General features: G+C 38.4%; 1 protein-coding gene across 14 annotated transcripts in view; it reads left to right on the forward strand.

Moving 5' to 3' along the window:
• Positions 1 to 19,758, forward strand: part of Asph (aspartate beta-hydroxylase) — a 288,087-nt gene that overhangs the window by 250,231 nt on the left and 18,098 nt on the right. For all 14 annotated transcript variants that reach the window (XM_063258447.1, XM_063258435.1, XM_063258433.1 and 11 more), the window contains 3 exons: positions 11,604 to 11,739; positions 16,700 to 16,791; positions 17,166 to 17,299. In XM_063258447.1, the coding sequence (XP_063114517.1) occupies positions 11,604 to 11,739; positions 16,700 to 16,791; positions 17,166 to 17,299 (362 nt within the window). The remainder of the gene's footprint in view (positions 1 to 11,603; positions 11,740 to 16,699; positions 16,792 to 17,165; positions 17,300 to 19,758) is intronic.

A 19,758-nucleotide genomic window follows, 5' to 3' on the forward strand; every position in this document is an offset into this window, starting at 1 on the left:
AACAAGTTTAAACAGGCAACCAAGGAGAGGGCGGAGGAAGGAAGGGTTTTACCCACGGTGGGGGCTCCTCCCTGAGGTCCTGCCATACCAAGATGTAGGTGACCCAGTCGGGGTGGCTCTCTCGTCCAGGGCGGAAGATGATGTTCTTAACTGCTAAGATGAGGGGAAGGTGGAAAGTCCCCTCCGGTGGCCAATCCACGGAGAATGTGGGCCACTCAGATGAGCAGAAAGTCTGCCATTTACTTTTTTTAACCTGAAAGGAGAGATTGTGAGCCCTCTCTCGAACCTCTGACCAATGGTCGAGGGTGAGGGACAATGGGGACGATGTCGTTTGTCCCATGGTGTTCTGAAGACAAAGAGTGGTTAGCGTACGCGCGACACAACAAATAACCGATCACAACAGTCACAACACACAGGACAAACAGGCCGGCCACCTCACTCTCACGCATTAGTTTCACATCAAACGAGTCACCTTAGGGGGTGCCTCCAGATTGGCCCGGACGGACCACAGATTGGGAATGAAATTCCCCAGATTGGCCCAGACGGACCACAGATTGGGAATGAAATTCCCCAGATTGGCCCAGACGGACCACAGATTGGGAATGAAATTCCCCAGATCGATAGGAAAATCCTATCGCAGACGGTGAGTCACGGAAAACCGTGTGGGGCGTCCCCCGATCACCCAAGAACAGAATTTGCCCGTGAAGTAGAGCCGGAGTTCGGCCTGGGGCGAAAGGAAATGGCGGATCGATCCAAAATGAAAGTAAACAAAAACTGGCCGTACTACTTACCCCAGAGAGGTGCCGTTGGGGTCTCCCTCTGCGAGGAGGTCTCTTCTCAGTTTGATCTCGCTAGGGCCTCCAAAATGTTAGACCGGTGTCGCGAGGAAGACTCCAAGGGCCTCGCTCTCATGTAAAAAACAAAGGGGTTTTTATTATTCCGTGTACACGGGGTCCTCCAAACAGGTGGAAACGGAGAACCCTGAGTTGGGGCAAGGCTGGTGTTTTTAAGGATGAAAACCGCAAAGCAAGCAAGCATTGTTACAGAAGCCAATCATAGCAGTTAGAGCAGAACAGTTGGTGATTTGTCCATTTGAGATTGGTCAGATCATGAGGGGCGACCAGTGGGTCAGAGTTGATTAACTGTCTTGTTTTGCACAGCTTATTTTTAGGTCACCTAGCTCCTGTGTGGCTTGGTTCTGACATACTTCCCAATCTTGATTAGCATAGTCAGCAGACTTTATCTCTGAGTTTCCTGACATAATTACCTTACTTTAGCACCACAACCTTTCTATTTGTAGAGGGCAACAATGGTTAACATATCAATTGGGTAAGATTTTACAATTCTTTACAGATGAGAGCATTGATTAACATATCAATCTTTTACCCAGGGGAAAAGGAAGACACACATTTACAGTTACAGGTATTACTATGATATAAACGAAGCTATTTCTGTGAAGAATGTACAATCTAATACAATCTGATGCAATTAACACAATTTGTGACGGGGCTACCAGATAGGGAAGACCCAGGATGTCAGGAGCTAGTACCTCAGGCCTTTGTTTTATGGCCTTTAGGAAGTTAAAACTTAACCTAGTTGGATTTGAAGGGAGAAGGGGAGGGGAAGCAGCAGATGGAACGAGCTTTCTTCATCTCTTCAGCATATGGTGTGGCTGTAATAGAAGTAGTTCCAGGGTGACCGTTTGCCAGTAATGACTATGGCAGAAGAGAGTCAACTGTGTAGGAAATTCGGGGCCCATTTTTCATATCAAAATATTCTTCCATTTCCAACTTACCAATTTGAATATTATGGACCATGAATCATTGATAACTTAAGTGGAAACTATCTAGTTCTGGGACCTGCCACATTTAGTCAGATTACTTTTAGAATAATTACCCAGACTGTGGCCTTATGGCTGTTACCTATCTCAAATAGCACATTTCAAATAGCACATTCACACCGAAGTCTTTCTCACAGTTTGTTCCAGAGATTGAGATTGTATTTTTCTTGAAGGGATGAGACAATATTCACTAAAATGCATGCTCTGTGATGTTTTCTCTCTCACTGTGTGAGCTATACTTTAGCAGCTGGACTGAGGGTTATATTGTTCAATGATAAAAATTTAACAAAGAATATTCCAGTTTACTCTTTGGAGATTGTTTTCATTAAAATTGATTATGTTGCTGCCCAAATCACAAATATCAAAGCCCTGAGGGCCCTGGGGTTATTTAACATAGAAACTAAAACAAAAGCATGGATTAAAGTCTTTGCTAGATTGGAAATAGAAATGATCTCTTGTAGTTTAGAAAAAGCCATCATGCTTTCAGAGTATTGCTCTTCCCATTTTGAGATTACCCCTTTGTTCCTCGCTATTCCATGGCTAATTTTTCCCCCATGTCTAATCTAAATATAAACATCCACAGGCAGAAACCATTAGAGTAACACTGAAAAGTCCACAGCCAATGACAACTGAGAACTATAGTTTAAAATAACTCTTTTGTATTTGTTTATCCTGCTACCTCTTTGTATCTGTTACCGAGGGGAAAAGGAAGTCTCTTGATTTTTCCTGAGCAGCTTCTGAGATGTTAACAACAAGCATCACAGATAAACTGGCTTCCTTCACACTGTAGTTTTATTACATTTGGAGAAGTGCCCAGTAATACTTTACCAATGATATGACAGAGCACATAGAAATGATTGATTAGAAGAGGACTCTAGGGGGCTGGGGATTTAGCTCAGCGGCATAAGCGCCTGCCTTGCAAGCAGGCAGTCGTGAGTTCGATCCCGGGTACCGATAAAAAGGAAAAAGACAAAAAAAAAAAAAAAAAAAAAAAAAAAAAAAAAAAAGAAAAGAAGAGGACTCTGTCATTTTCTCCAGACCGTGACTTTTATTAATTAAAAAATCCATTGTGTATGAATAGTCTCACCTGAACAAAAATAGGATTTACACAGTAGTACATTAGTGGTTCAATATTTCTTTCCATATGATTAAATATTTGAATATTTTCAGTGAACTGCTTTTGGAGTAAAACAAATTGAGAAAAAAAACCCAAAAATATCAGATTTAAACTGGAATTAAGCTGTACATTAAAAAGATTAGCAATTTTATGAAAATGCAAATTTCATGTTGTAAGGATGTGCTAAAATTAACCTAAGAGTTTAGGCCTATTTTTTCCAAATTGAAATTTAAATATTTTAAATTCCTATGATACTTTCACCTAACATGACAACAAAACAGTGATAGGATCTGGAATTTGATGATTATGTGATTTAAAGGTGAGCTTCTTAGAAGGTGCCCTATAATTAGATTAATTTTGCTGTCAACTGTGATACTTGGGATAAGTTATTTCACCTATCTGAGCTTCACTTTCTTATCTCTAACCTTAAAATAATCCTTTCAGTTTCTCCTCTCCTACATGTTTTAATGAGACTCAGAAAAACAAACCAAAAGAACACCCAGTACCTTGGATGCTCCTGTGTGCTTTTAGATGTGAGCCCTGAATTAGAGCTAACTCTCTGCTGAGGCTGTAAGGTGGCATGTGATGCCAATGGTGGCAATAGAGGCACTGATATTCCTTCAGTTATTTTAAACTAAAAGACCATTTTATTTTTCAAAGCAAAATTGGTGAGTTTTCAGTATTTGTCAACATGAAAAACAATGCCTATGATACAGGGGAATGAAACTCCTCAAATACTCTATGTCTGGTACAAGTTCATGTTTTCTAAAGTTGAATAATGAATTTTAGGAACAACGTAGGTTAAGAGCAGAATATATTTATTGAGTCAGAGAAAGCTTCTGTCTGAGAGACAGAAGGAGTCCTGAGTTTGGTGCCAAAGACTCTGTGTGTTCTAGGGACTTTTATGGAGTAAAATCATGAGGTTAGATGGGTTAAGGGGGTGAAAAATGGGAACTTTGCAAGGTGGACATGAGACAGGACAGAGCTGTCTGTGGTCAACCAATAAGATTAATTGCTCAGATAAAACTGATTAAATTAGGAACAAATTGGGGAGTGAGTCATGTATTAAGGGAACGTGACTCTTCCTGTAGGGGTGGGATGCTGACTCCTGACTCTCTCAGGGTGACAGAGAACTATTTGGACTGTGGATCCCTATGATGTGGTTGTCTTTGCTTTGCCTTTTGTCTTGAGATCTGGTCCACAGCAGGAAGTGATTGTCTCTTTCAAGGCTGCCAGGTATCTGAACTTCTGGTTCCTTTGAGAGTTCAGTCCTGTTTGATTACCTTATAATGTTTCTAACTAGTTCAGCTGCCTGTAACACCTACACATTGGCTTTCTGAATGCTTTGGAAATTCATAGTACAGTGCTTAATATTTCGGAATAATTACATACTGTACCTACAGTCTAGTGCTCCATTTATGTTCTAAAATGTTTAATCTGATATGTCATGATCTGTGTTTTGGGATATCACACATACAGATCAGTGTTTTTCACTGTACCTATCCACATGGGCATCTGTTTATCAAACAGTTTTCTTGATGTGTACACAGAAAGTCTACCCATTGGACTTTCACCTCTTGAGATTAGGTGCTTTAGGGTTTCTGCTTAGAGTTGTCACACCTCCAGGATTAGGTCAGGGCTCTGCTCTCAGCAGGTAGGGCTGGAAGGGAAGCGAGAATGCAGTCTCTCCTTTTTTCCCCTCTTCTGACTGATGACGCTGGCTGGCTTCCAAGTATCCAACCCATAATCTACCGTAGACATCCAGGAAAGCCAGCCTGCTGTTGGTCAGATTTGCAAGAGGCCAGCCTGCTATCTCTAGTGACAATTCAAGAAACATAAAAATAAATTCTGTGATAATGGATCCCTAATGACCAGGATTTGATTAATGAATGACAACTTCCCTAATTTTTGCCCACAATTCCAAGTTAACAACCAGAGAGGGTCAGATATGCACAAAGCTTGATTCAAAAATGTAAATTAAAAAAATATATATTCTAACAAAAAACAAATACACTATTTTATCCCCCGCTTTTTTTTTTTTTTTTTTTTTTTTTTTTTTTTGAGACAGGGTTTTGTTTTGCAATTCAGGCTGACCTTGAACTCACTTTGTAGCCCAGGCTGGCCTCAACCTCACAGCAATCTTCCTTTCTCAGCCTCCTGAATGGTGGAATTACAAGCCTGCACCACCATGTCCAGCCTTATACAGTACTTTAAATAATATTCTACAAGAAACTTCATGATATGAACTTTTCCAATTGCCTTCCCTCAGAAAGTTTCAGATATCAGAATTTTGAGTAAGTCATAGTCAATCTGCAGTATCAAGAGATTTTATCATAGTGTTTCAGAGTTAATGAAGAAATAACATTAAATGCTTTAGAAAAGTCAGCCAACAAAATGGGAGAAAACTTTTCAAAAGTGAAGTGTTCTCTCAAATTTGAATGATATTTCATTGTCAAAATATTATAAAATCTGAATGTGAATTTACTCGGATGAGTGAAACATTTGTGAAATTAACTATCACTAGGATTAGAAAAAGAAAAGAGAAAGACATCAACTTGTTAAATCTTTAACCTTCTCTACCAAGTGAGTGATAAGGTCTAACATTAGTAAATCAGTAATAGCAATATAAGCATGTTATTTTCATTTTCAGTGTAGGTTAGCAATGCATAATAGTTACATTTATTTGGGGGAAAATATATATGGCATATCTTGATCATTTTCAGTTTTGTTATCCCTGTCTCTTCCCCCTTATTCCCTTCATAGCTTTAAAATTTTGCCTTGTTATTTACTACATTTCTCCTTTATTCTAATCTTTTATTTATTATTTAGATTTCTCACTTAACAGAAGCTATGCAATTTTCTGTGTCTGACTTATTTCATATGACATGGTCTCAAATTCCACCTTTGTTAATGATATGATTTCATTCTTTATGGCTGAAAAATACTCCACTGAGTATATTTACCATTCATCTATTGGTGGACATCTAGATCATTTCTAGAGTTTAGTTGCTATAAACATGGATATGCATGTGTAGCACTACTTTTGTGAGATATCCTTAATTCTTTGGGGAAAATATTCAGGAGAAGTAAAGCTGGGTCAAATGGAATTTCTATTTTTAGTTTATTGAGGAATTTATACTGATTTCCATAATTGCACCACTTTATGAAATATTTATGTGTAAGCAGGTAAAAAATACTCAAAGTAGCTAGCTGAATGTTGGGTTCCACATTGTTTTTATTATAAAACCTCTGACATTTTTATTATAAAACCTTGACATTTTTAAAATGTGAGTTTCTAATTGAATAAAAATTTTAGTAAGGAAAATAAGATTTGGGATTAAGATGAGCTAGAGTGCATTGTGAGATTAGTAGGCCTAGAAACTGTGAAGTCTGTACACGACTTAAGAGCCCACTATAGCTGAGACTGAACTACAAGGCCAGTGCCAGTGATCTATTTAGGAAGCCGCACTGCACTGGGATAACAGTCACATCTTTGTTCTCTGAAGTCTCTGAAACCACAGGAAAATGTACAATAGGAACTATTGTCTTCCTCGCAACCCATTCGAATAACAAAATGTTAGTCTCTCTTCTTAGTTTTATGAAATGGACCGATTTAAGGTCAAGGAAATAGTTTTCAAACAAAGCTTTAAAAATGTGTAAGCTTTTTTTTTTTTTTTTTTGCTTTCTGTAAGTATTTAAGTTCCTGTTGGAATTTCAAAACTAAATATTGCATTCTACCAACTCAGATTACTAACTGAGCAATATTACTTTAGAGAAAGCTCATATTTCCCCCTCTGTCCCTTTCCACTCCACTAATGTGCTCTGAATATTTCTGTTCCCCTCAAATTCCTGTGTTGAACCATTGAGCCCAAGGTGATGGTACTGGAGGAAAGACTTTTGGGAGGAGATTGGATCATAAGGGTGAAGTCCTGTGGATGAGGCCATACCTTGCTGTTATACCCTCTTCTAGTGTGAGAGGTTGGAATGAGAAGATGTGTTGTGGACTGAAAACTGATGATCAACTGAAACACCAGCTGAATTGAATCAGCATGGTGCTGAGTGTAGATGGTGCACCACAGGACGGTTCCAGCACAAAGATGAGACTTGGGTTTTCCTATGTTCTGTTGCTTGGGAGCTGTTGGTTCTCCTGGGAGAAGTTTGTCATACTGGCTTCCCTAATACGAACTTGGCTATTACCATCAGAGGAATTTGGACCTTGTGGTTGAGAATAGCTGTGGTTCATGTTGGGGGAGCTCTTGTCCTTACTTTAAGCATCATTTCCTGGCTCTAGAGGGCAAGATGTGTGCTATTCAGTCTCCATGAAAAGCTTGTCATGCTGGCTTCCTGATATGAGCTCAGCTGTTCTCATCATCAGAGGAACTCTGGACCTCATGGTTGCTGAGGATGGCTGTGGTAGTTTTTGGAAGAGCCCTGGTTCTTTGAACATTGCTTCCTGGTTCTGCCACAGAACCATCAGCTTACTGGCACAGGTCAATCATCCTGCTACAGACTTTCCAACTTCCACCACTGAGATGTGGGCCTCTCCAGTGCAGATCCATGAAATACACTTGCATGAGTCATTGTCGTGAGCACTAGGCCTCGAGATGGACTTTTGAGAGGCACTGCCGTGAGCTCTAGGTCTTCAGCTGGCTCTTGTAGGATATTGGCATGGGATCGAGACCCTCAGTTTAATTCTCTAGATCTTTAGTGTGTGGACAGATTTCCTGCACTTCTTGTATTTGACTCTTGGGGTGATCATTATAAATAATACTATAAATTATGTGTCTTGTATGAAATCACTGTCCTTGAAATCCCTGACTACACCATATGCTATCTGATCAGAAAGCAGGACTTCACCAGACACATAATCTGCCAACTCCTTGATCTTAGACTTTCTGCTCCCAAAACTGAAAAAAATATATATATTTCTATTGTTTACAAGCCTTCAGGCCATAATATTATCTTGTAACAGCGCAAATAAAAAAAGATACATGTGATACTGGGCAATTAGGTTATGTCTTTAATCTCTAATAACCATGAGTTTCATAAAACCTGTTTTCTTAGTTAAAAACATTCCCAAGTCCCATTTTATATTTTTCCCTAAAGAAAGAAAAAATCCCTAGTAAGATCATTACTTTGGCCAAAAAACTGTTTACAACCAGGCTGAGAGGTTGAGGCAGGAGGACTTTAATTTTCAATCCAGCACAGACAACTTAGTGACTTGGCACAAATGATTGTCTCAAAAAGGCTGAGAATATATCTCAGTGCAAAGCTCCTGGGTTCAATCTGAATTTTTTAAAAAGCATTTACATTGAACTATTAGTAGATCCTTACTGTTGCTATTTTTCTTTATGTATGTGAATTCAACTGATGCTGTCTTTTGGTTCACTGAGATTACCCCACTTGTGAATTTTCTTTGAGTTGTGCCTCTGCCCAGTCCTGAGTGGGAAATGTATGACTGTTCATGCATCTTGAAAGTGTCTGCTCTTGATGGGTACCTGAACTGACAGATACTCAGTAACCCACTGTACAGAAAGAGCCAGACTTAGGAACATTTGAGTCACAGACTTTCACAGATTGGAACCAACTTCCCATTATGAACATTGCCAGATGTGAACAAATTGAGGAGGTAGCTCACATGTCTGCCAGACATTGTCACAGCTATGCTGTGTGTGCTTGCTGTACAGTGCAATAGTGGGCAGTACTATGGCGCTCAGATCCTGGGATATCTCAAAGCAAGAGGAAAAGCAGTGGTGATATGGAAGAGACTGCTAGGAATCCCAAAGCAATGTATGTTGTATATTTGTTTCAAAGGTGTGTAAGACTCACTTCACTAGACTTGCTAATGAATTCAATTTACACACATTCTCCTGGAATAGAATTCGTTCATAGGGGACCTACTGTACATCAGAGGCTGAGAGATTCTTCAGCTGCTCTTTTGCTCCACAGGAGAATAAGGGCCCCAGAGGCTACCACAGTGCAATCCTTGTGCCTGACTGTGACTTCATGTCTTCCCTCAGGTGCCGGAGGAATGATGGGGAGAAACACAGTAGGTTTCTGGCACTGCCTCTCTTGACCATTAGATAGTGAGTTCTTAGGCTCATTAACCAGTCCAGAGTTTATTTCATCACCCCTAAGGGCAAAATTGCTCCCAGATGCACAGTACAGATCCTTCTAACTGTGACATTCAGTGATAAAGTGTTGAACTCAAAAGAAAAAAAAAATAATGCAGACTATATAATGAAAGAAAATTAGAAATCTGCTGTGGTAGTGTAAGATAGCCTCCATGCCAAGGGTGGAGCCTTCCTGGAGAGTTACTGGCACAGATCCACATTGAAAGGCTAGAATCTGTTGTGCATGGTCCACAGCAGCAGCAAAAATGCCCTTACTAGTAGTTCAGGGTATGCAGACTTCCTCCTTCTCTCACCTTTTCTTCCATCCAGGCCCCCAGAAAGAGAGAGAGGCAGGAATGGCATTTCACATTAAAAGATAGCTTGTTCTTAAGGAAAAAATAAATTGTGTTGAATGATACAATCACTTCAACATTTCCCCTTGCGTTTTATGACCTATTTATTAACAAAAAATCAGCTATTTTTAACTGTGCTACTAAATTCAGCTTTCAAAAGAAAGAAAAGAAACTTCTGTAATACTAGGAGTAAGAGCTGCCCTTATGAGGTGCCAGTAACCTCATTTGGAAAGAAATGTCCTGTGTTAGACAGGTAATTTTCTCCTTGTCTGTGTGACAGTTTAACAAGGGTATAACAGATTTATCTAACAACTTGAACAAATTACAGTGACAGGAGTGAGTGATGGCAGTTGAGGTACATTTGAGAAGATGTAAACATACCTCAGAATCCTGGGGTACCCTTGTTTGGCTTGCCATGTTTTTGATGTTCTTAACAGCACCATTGAGTTCTCTCAGTCTGGGGACCTGCCACAGGAGGACTTTTGAGTATCTCTTTCTTGAAATACAACCCTTAACTTGCTAATTACAAACTGCTACTTGGGATGGAAAATACAATATGGAAACGAGTTAGTGGATTGAGTGCTGAAGGCAGAGAAATGATCAGCACCGCTCCAAGGAAGCAGTGGTAGGAGAACTTGTAGATGTTGACATAAATTAAAGGGTGAAATTCACAGAAATAGAATTTTAAAATCAATCACCAATCAGTCTTTTGCCCTACCATACTTTAACAACCCTCATGTTTTCATCTGATCTAAAAAGTGTTGCCTGATGCTAAAAGACAAAATTAGAGCAAACACAGTTTTACAGATCTTAATTGGCTTTATTTGTGATTCCAGAATCAGACTGCAGCCTGCATTTATAATGACTCAAAATCATGTGCCTCTAGCACATATTTATAGCAAGAGACAAAAAAATTACATGCAGAAGATGGAAGTAGAGACAGCTTTATTGGTTAGAACTTGGGTCTGTCTTATTTGAACATAGAGTTGGCCACCAGTGATTGGCTGAGACATTTACCTGCTCCAATAGTAGTTACAGTCTGTTTCTTCATCACATTACAGGCACCTGGGGTGAAGAAGCTTTTACACCTGTCTTTAGAGACACACAGAGGTAGCTTTGGGCAAGACAACACTGGCTGAGGCTGGCATTGCATCTTCACACATATCTGAGGATAAGTTTTTGAAGCCCTCCCCATGCAGTCATCCTGACTTACCTTTTTTTTCCGATACTGAATCATGAATTTATAAAACATGGGTTGATGAAAACACTTTGCACACTATCTCATGCTTTGCTTTACCCAATAATAGTTCACCTTGGCTGAGTAATTAAAAAACTAAAGAATGATGTTTTATAAACAATGCTATTTATTTTCAGAAGTGTTCATTATTTTCATATTCCACAGTAGAATTTTACTCACTGTACTTGTTATTTCTGGTTTCCTGCTCTCAGCCACTTACAGTAACATGTCTGGCCCCTGATTCTTGCTGAAATCAGCAGATGTCTTCCTGCCTATCTTCACATCCATATACTCAATTATTTCATGCACATTTTATCTAATGTAGAAATAATTGGAGTAATTGACGCTACAAAATTCCCAGTTCAACGTACGACCTTTTCCTACTGTGGGAAAGCTGTTTTGTTTTGTTCTGGCATCAGTTCATTTCACTTCTGGACGTCATCCCTGCATTTTTGCCGACTTTGGCCCCACCTGATTATCACCTGCCTCTGACTGACAACAAAATATGTTGGTCAGATAGAAGGAGATTTTCCAAGGGATCTTTGGTACCACCTGGTCACTCCTTGGCTCTGCCAGTCATAAACCCTGGCTGGGACTAAGGCAACATCATAAGCAAGCAATCAAGGAAGTATGTTTTTGTTTGTGTGAATTCTAAGCACTAGGACACTTATTTGTTATGTTTTGATGTTAATTTTATAATACATCAACTGGTACATTTTTATATCCTTTAAGTTTAATGTTTATACTGTTCATTGGCATATTTGTAAGGAGCTCTACTGAAAGGCAAAAAAAAATCTAAGAAAACTGAAATATATAATCTAGATAAGAGGAAACATTTCATTAATTTATTAAGCAAGCTAACAAATAAAAAGCTGAAAGTCATTGTAAGATGTTCTCCCAGACATATTTTCAGTCCAGTGAAGTCAGACCTTCTTCCTCCTAGTTTTTAGAAAGAAACTGGAAGCTAATTCGTGATGAAGGTCTTGCAGTGATGGATAAAGCCAAAGGTCTTTTCCTGCCTGAAGATGAAAACCTGAGGGAGAAAGGTGATTGGAGCCAGTTTACACTATGGCAACAAGGTGAGCTCCTGACTTCTAGATTGTTCTTTGCAGCCAGTGGCCTGAAGACAAGTGACATGAGTCTTCTGTGATGTTCCCAAAGCTGGGATTCCTGAACTTAGAAGTGCCTGCCCCTAAACCTAGACTTCTTAAATGCATTCATTGTTTTAAAAAATACATCTGAGCTATTTGTGTGTGTATGTGCATATATGGAGGTATATTTATATTATATAATGCATGTTTCCATAAATGTATAAGCAATATTTTTATTTTTCCTGATCATTTGAATGTGAATAGTACATTATTGGCAGTAAAACTACTATGTAGGATAACTAAAAAGTCCACCACATATTTACCAGTGGCTTAGTAAAAGCATCCCTGATCTTCATTTGCATCTATAAAATATAGTTGATGCTACAAGGCAAAATGATATGGCCATGAATAAGAGATGTTAGAAATGGTTGACATACCAGACTGACAAGACAAACTACTGAGCATGTTAGAAGTAAGTGGTTGGTATCCAACTTATATTTTTTAGCGTCATGCACCCTGCACATAGTTGGAGCTCCAGTATATGTGTTTAGTGAATTAATGTATTACTTTGAAAAGAAGAACCTTTAAATGTCAGGGTACAATGAGCAATTGGTTTACATATTAGACAAATAAAGACAAAGTTTTGTCTCAGTTTTGGGTTTGGAGTGCTACTATGTAAGAAGAAAGTGAGTAAGTTCAGTAATATTTTCAAGAATGTATCCATCAGGAAAGGGATCACATGATTTCAAGTGATTGTCAATTTTTTCCAACAAGATTTGTTTTAAGGAAACTGTACCATCCTTATATGGGCTAAATGCACATTTCCATTTGGTACATCACAAAGATGAGTTGGTCTGTCATGTATGCATTTATCTGGTACTTTAATTCCATTAGTATCCTTTATGTTTTAGATTCCTAGAGCAGTGCTTCAGAATAGCATGCATCCTAGCAGTAACTTCCCAAAACTATAGTCTCTGCTGAACATAAGTGCTTTGATAAAGTTGAAATGTGCAAAGATTTATAGGATATGAAAAATACTAAGCAAAAAAGGAAATAAAACTAGAGATTATAAATTGTTTGGAGGCAACGCTAGAACAAATTTTCACTTATTTGATTATACTTGATTTTTATGAATTATTTAGGGTAATTTCTTATGTTGTTTTTTACTTTCTTTCTTGACTTTAACAAAGTTCTATTTTGCTTTAAAAAAAACCATAAAACTGCTTCACATGTTTTTATGGATATATTTTCTACTTCTTGCATTTATTTTTTCTTCCTCATACTTTTGATTAAACTTTTTTTAGTTCTTCTAAACATTTTGATTGGAACTCTTTAATACATTTATATTTATTGTTTCTTCTCAGTCAATATAAACAATGAAGGTTATAATCTGACCTGTAGATACAGCTTTAGATCCATTCCATAAACCATAATGTATGTTATTTTTACTGAAATATTGTCAAAAATAGACTGCATTTCTGTCCTGACTTCTATTTTAACTCTAAATAATTTAAAGATTGGTGGTGGTGGTGGTGGTGGTGGTGGTGGTGGTGGTGTGTGTGTGTGTGTGTGTGTGTGTGTGTGTGTTATGAACATGTTTCCCAATCTGTTGCAGCCGGTGTGTCTTTAAATACTTAACTTTTAGTTTGTGGTATAGGCCTGTAATCCTAGGATTCTGAAAGGCTAAGGCAAAAGGAGCACAAATCTGAGCTCACCCTGAGCAGTTTAGCAATTTGGAAAGCTCACATCTCAAAATTTAAAAACCAATGTTCTGGGTTCAATCCCCAATGCCAAAATTATAATAATAAACTTCTAGTTTTATATTATTGCTATTAAAAACCATAAGCCAGTCTGAATTGCACAGTGAGACCCTGCCTCAAAAAATAAATAAGTAAATAAATAAATAAATACTATAATTCACATAGTTTCCCTCTTAGGAAGACATTAAAGTTGTCTGTGGCCTTCCATTTGTGGATACAGGCTTCTAGAAAGGATTGAATAACTATTTTTATAAACAAATCAATAGTGTAAAACATAATGTCTTCCCTATTTCATTAGTACATGTTTGCAATGCACAGTAAATACATTCATCACGGGGAAACTGGTACATATATGTACCCCATCTTGATCCTTTATACTCCCCCTTTCCCTCTTCTTTCTCCCACCTCCTATTCCCAGATCCCTTTCACATCCCTTTGGAGAACCAACTCTGATTCATTGATCCTTTTATTGTTCTTTTAGTTCAAATTTCCTTAATTTCCCCTCTGATCTTCATAACTTTTTCTACAGTTTTAGATTGGTATTTTTCTTGTTTCTCTAGCACCTTGAAATGCATCATTAGGTTATTTATTTGGGACAGGTAACATATATTGCATAGACTCTTAAGTGCAGCATTCTTACTAGAGTCAGTGAACACTCAGTGGAAGATCTGACAGTTTTCTAAGACATGACAGAGCTACTACTTTGTTGTTATATAACAGTAGCACATTAAGTGATTGTAACAATAATGTAAAAGTGTGCCTATGTCTTGGCTAAAAATGTGGATCCTCGGTCCAGCCTGGCTGGATTGAAATTCCCAGTTCTCAGTCTGGGGTTTTAGCTCAGTGGCACAATCATGAGTTTGATCCCCAGTACAAAAAAAAAAAAAAAAAAAAAAAAAAAAAAAAAATTCCCAGTTCTCTCTTCTGACATTTGTTGGTATGTCAGTGTCTCTTCTGTAAAATACAATGAGTGGGTGTTGTGACATTAGATGTGTCACGCTAAGTATGCAGAGCTGCTTCAGGCACATAGTAAGCATTGGGAAAGTGTTAGTGCATTGCTTGAACCCTCTCTGACCATGTATGAATACTTAAAACTACCTGTGGGCTATACGTGAATGTTTGCTACACAGCCCTTTCCATAGACAAAATCCATGCTTTCAGATTAAAAAGAAAACATATGTCGAGTATTTATTATCTGAAGTGCTTGAGACCATAAGTGTTTCAGATTTTTTTTTTCATATTTTGGAACATTTGCACAGACTTTACCAGTTCAGCATCAGTGATCCAAAAATGTGATCCAAAATTTAACTTTTTGAGCATCATATTGTCAGTTAGCAAATTTTGGATTTTGGACTGTTAAATTACAGATGCTCGACCTGTGTATGTCTGAAGGGTCTGGGGTACTTGCTAGTGTATTGAAAACTCTGAACAAGTAGAAATCCTAGCAACAATCTATTTGTCTTTTACCTGTCATTCTGGTAAGATACCTGTTCTAGTAGCACTGATCAGTCCTTAGCACTGGGGTTGTGGGATGTCTAGCAGGCTCTGGTTGCTTTTTAAGCGACCAAGCTTCACTCAGTTACTTCCTAGTAGTACAAAATCCATAATTATGGACTCTTGCCAAGGTGTCCCATGGCCCTGCACATGGGAAGATCTGGAAGGCTAGGATTTTAAATGCTTCATGACTGCTTCTACACTTATATAATATTTGTTCAAACTGATATTTGTAATTCAGTTCATTCAAAAAATTCCATCAACACTAAAAATAGTAACTAATACTTTATGAAATTAAAAGGCAAAGAGATTACTTAATAAAGGCAAATGTGGATTTATGGTTTTTCCAACATACTGAGGTCTACTTGATTAGAGCACATACCTTTAAATTCACTTCTTGTAAGTCTCATTTTATTCTCAGTGTATGATTACCTTAGTAACAAGTTACATTTATGAAATTAAACTCAGCTTTAGATGTAGCAGTCCTTTGTGAGAGTTTTAAGTAGGAAATTAAAAATGTTTCTATCTTTTAGAGAGTCCATTTATTTACTTATCCATGAGAACATATGATGTGGCATACATTCTAGGCACATACTTCACAATAAATGGCAGTTTTATAGAGTGTGAAGAAATTTGCATCATCCAGGTTGCTTAAGTCTATGTTCCAGAGTCTATATTCCCAGTAGAATTACTCAGAGAAAGCATTATCTAAAACCTGTTTGTCCTCTTCATTTAAATGTCACTCTCTATTAACACTTAAAGGATGATCTGTACATTGAAAAGGCATTAAATTCCAACTAAAAATAGTTTTTGTAACCCTTTGATATAATCCCAGAAATACATTTTAGTTAGACATATAATATAAGGAATTTTCCTTTTTTAGGAGATTATTAGTTTGCCATGACTACCAAAGTGTAAATATATGCACTTTTATTATTTTTAAAGTTCTAGAAGTCAAAAGTCTATAATGGGCCTTACCGGGCTAAAATCAAAGTGCTATCATTTTAGAGGCCGTACTCTTCATGTTCCTTGGTTTATGCCACTCTTCCACTTTCAAAGCCAGCAATGGTTAGTAAGTTCTTCTTACTCTGTACCAATCTGAGTCTTCTTCCTCCTTTTGCTACATCTGGGGACCCTGTGATTACACTGATCCCATGGAATTAAGAAAAATAATCTCCTCATTTTAAGTTCAGTTCCCTAGAAATATCAGTGTCATCTCGTCTTAATTTCTCCTTGCTACGTAATGTAACATATTCACAATATCCTGCATTAGCATGTAAACATCTTTGAGAAAGACCATTTTTCCACAGTATGTATTCAACATGTACCTTGTCCATTAGATATCCTTAGTTTAATAATCCAACACCAATAGAGAATTCATGTCTTTGCTCTGCCAGCCACTGTCTATTAAAGGAAGACACTGTCTTTTTGTGTTCATCTATGCTTTTTATTCCTACAGTAAGAAAAACTGTACATGTGGTCCAAATGGGATAAGGTAAACCTAACTGGATTGATTTACTTGTTTGTTTCAAGATGGAATTTTACTTTGTTGCTCTGTTTCTCAAGCTGGTCTCAAATTCCTGGGCTCCTGTGATCTTGAATCAGTCCTTGTGGTAGCTGTATTATAGTTATATGTCATAGTGCCCAACTTGAGACTTATTTCTAACAATAGTTTTTGTCATTTATTGTTCTAGGAAGAAAAAATGAAAATGCCTGTAAAGGAGCTCCTAAAACTTGCACTTTACTAGAAAAGTTCCCTGAGACAACAGGATGTAGAAGAGGACAGGTACCAAGTGTTTTCAGAACCAAGGAGGACACATTTGTTGGGAATGAGGAAGAGCTGACGTTTACGAATACATGATCATTTCATTTGTCCCAATAAATGCTTTATTTTTTTTTTTTACTCTTTTCAATGAAATATAATTTCATGTGGTGTCAGAATCCAGGATACAAAATATTCGGTATTCAATTGTGTACAACTTGAGTGCTTATTTTTAGTCCTTTCACAAAAAATAATATCTATATATAAACCCTGAGTCTCACAAAGGCTCTAATCCCAGCTGACAGTAATTTGGTACTGTCGTTTTAATTTAGCAATCCCTCCACACCTTGCTCAGAGGCTGATTGAGTATCTGATTGAGTATCATGTTTTCTGTACAGATCAAATATTCCGTCATGCACCCTGGAACTCACGTGTGGCCACACACAGGACCCACCAACTGCAGGCTCCGAATGCATCTGGGCTTGGTGATACCCCAAGATGGCTGCAAGATCCGATGTGCCAATGAGACCAAGTATGTTTCCTTCATCATTTCTCTCATCCATCACATCTTACAAAGCTGTGTTCAGTTGGATTATCTATCTTCCTTTGTAACTTTTGTCTCTGTTTCCCTTCTTTGTGCTTCTTTTCAATCTGGCGACACTGCCCAGTTCTGTGGTGGCTCCCCTTAGCGTTTCTCCCCAGAGCACTCCTCTGGCATGAGCCTTTCTGCTTCACTCTCTCTAGGCAGACAAACTTGCATTCAGAGTCAGCTACCATGTATATATTGTACATTGGACTTAGGGGTTTTCAACTTGAACTGTTCATAAATACAGCAAGTCCCCTTTCCTGAAAAAAAAAAAATACAGCAACAACAACAAAATACCCTGTGGCACTTTTCTTTTGCTTGCAAGGAGACATCATGATGTGGTGGAAGCCAGCTGCCTTTTTCAGATCCTAGCTCTGCCACCTAATCCTGCATAACCTTGACCAATTATTTAATCCTCTCAAATCTCAGCCTCCTTGCTTATAAAATTGGCAGCGATACCATCAACTGTACAAGGATTAAGTGGAATGATCCCGATGAGGTGCTCAAGCCATGCTCTGACATCAGCAGGATGTTAGGTCTCCTTTTCCTCATGTTTTTTTCCTTACATATCATGGAAGGTTTATTCATAATCTTGTCAACAAACCACACTTGCTCCAACTACCATGTTTGTTCTGATAATTGCTTCCTAGAACATACTTTTAGCTATTCTTACTAAGATCCAATTTATTCTCATAGAAGTAGACCCAATCTTCTGATTTCTTTCAGTGTACATAGTGTAGGTCCTCAACAATCCTGTTGTCTATCTGCCACTGTTTCCTTTTATTGTTATGTTAGCCTGATCTCCACAATAAGAAGTCAGCTCCTAGAGTTCGGAAACCAAAAGTTTATATTCTTAGGCTTTTCTTGTTGTCCTTATTAGAGGTCAGAATGGTCGATGAATGTTCTAAGTTTTTCATTTGGTAATTGATAGATACCTGCCCTGGCAAGACACTATAGAACAAGGCACTCTGGGAGAATGAGAGACATCAGATGAGGCTTCTCTACTGCAAAGGTCTTCTGGTTGACATCAGATGCCATGGGAACTGCTGGAGACAGATAAAAATGACAGAGATGCATCAGTGGACAGGCGTACTTCTCTTGCAGTTGAGGTTTAAGAATTCTGACAGTGGTGGGTGTAAAGGCGAGATAGATTTGGACATTAAAAGCTGAGAGTAGGTCATTCCGAAACAGCATCTGTGAAAGTACAAAGACCAAACTTTATAGGTCAAATATGAGAAATACTGAGTGGTTCTACAACCAATAGTGAAAAGTCCATAAAGAATACAGTCCCTGATAGAAGATTGTGAATACCAAGATGATAGCATCAGACCTCTGTTAGAAAGTTATGCTGGGTAACAGTGGCAGCTGGGAGCTCTGCCCAGCCTGCGGGAACTTTCGCCCTGACCTGGGAACCCAGGCGGGTTCCCCACTGGACCCGGGGACCAGGCCAGTTCAGAGACTGTAGCAGCTGCAGCTGGGAGCTCCACCCAGCCTGCGGGAACTTTCTCCCTGACCTGGGGACCCAGGCCAGTTCCCCACTGGAACAGGGGACCAGGCCAGATCAGAGACTATGGCAGCAGTGGCTGGGTGCTCTGCCCAGCCTGAGGAAACACTCTTCCTGGCTTGAGGAGCAGGCCATAGTTCCCTGCTGGGTCCAGTGAGTGGGGCTATCACAGGGTACCCCATCTCAGGCTGGTGGATCTCTCTCCCACACCTGGAACAACACTTGAAGCTCCCAAATACAGGAAAATGACAAAATGAAAGTCCAAAATGCAATCTCAAACATCCAGCCCATCCCAAGAAAGCCTAGGAGCCATGTGCATAGAAGAAAACACTTGCCACATGACTGAAATACCTGAAATAATGGTAACTGAAATAAAGAAGCAAGTATGGGAAGCCTTAAAGGAATTCAAACTAGAAATATTCTCTCAGATGAAAGAAGAATTGATAAGAGAAATGAAGCAGATGCTAAACATAGCTAAAAAAGAGGCAGTTAAAAAATTAGAGGAACTAAACAAAAAGATAGAATCCCTGGATAAACAATATAAGAAACAAACAGAATACATAAAATGGATGCAAAGAGATATACAGAAAATCAAAACCTCCATTGAAAGTTGTAAAAACCACCTCAATGAATGTGAAGATAGAATCTCAGACCTCGAAGACAAGATTGCAGCCAGTGAACAGGAAAGAAAAGATCTTTTAAAAATAACAAGACATCAGGAAATAACAATTCAACACCTACAGGATGATGCAAAGAGAAACAACATAAGGTTGATAGGGATAAATGAAAAAGAAGGGGACAACATAAAGGATGTCAAGAGGATATTTAGAGAAGTAATAGCTGAAAATTTCCCAAACATGAGATTGGAAACTGATATCAAGATCGATGAAGCATATAGATC

This window comes from Cavia porcellus, unplaced genomic scaffold, assembly GCF_034190915.1.
Source record: "Cavia porcellus strain 051 isolate PalLab524CR breed Dunkin Hartley unplaced genomic scaffold, mCavPor4.1 scaffold_11, whole genome shotgun sequence".
Taxonomy (NCBI): domain Eukaryota; kingdom Metazoa; phylum Chordata; class Mammalia; order Rodentia; family Caviidae; genus Cavia; species Cavia porcellus.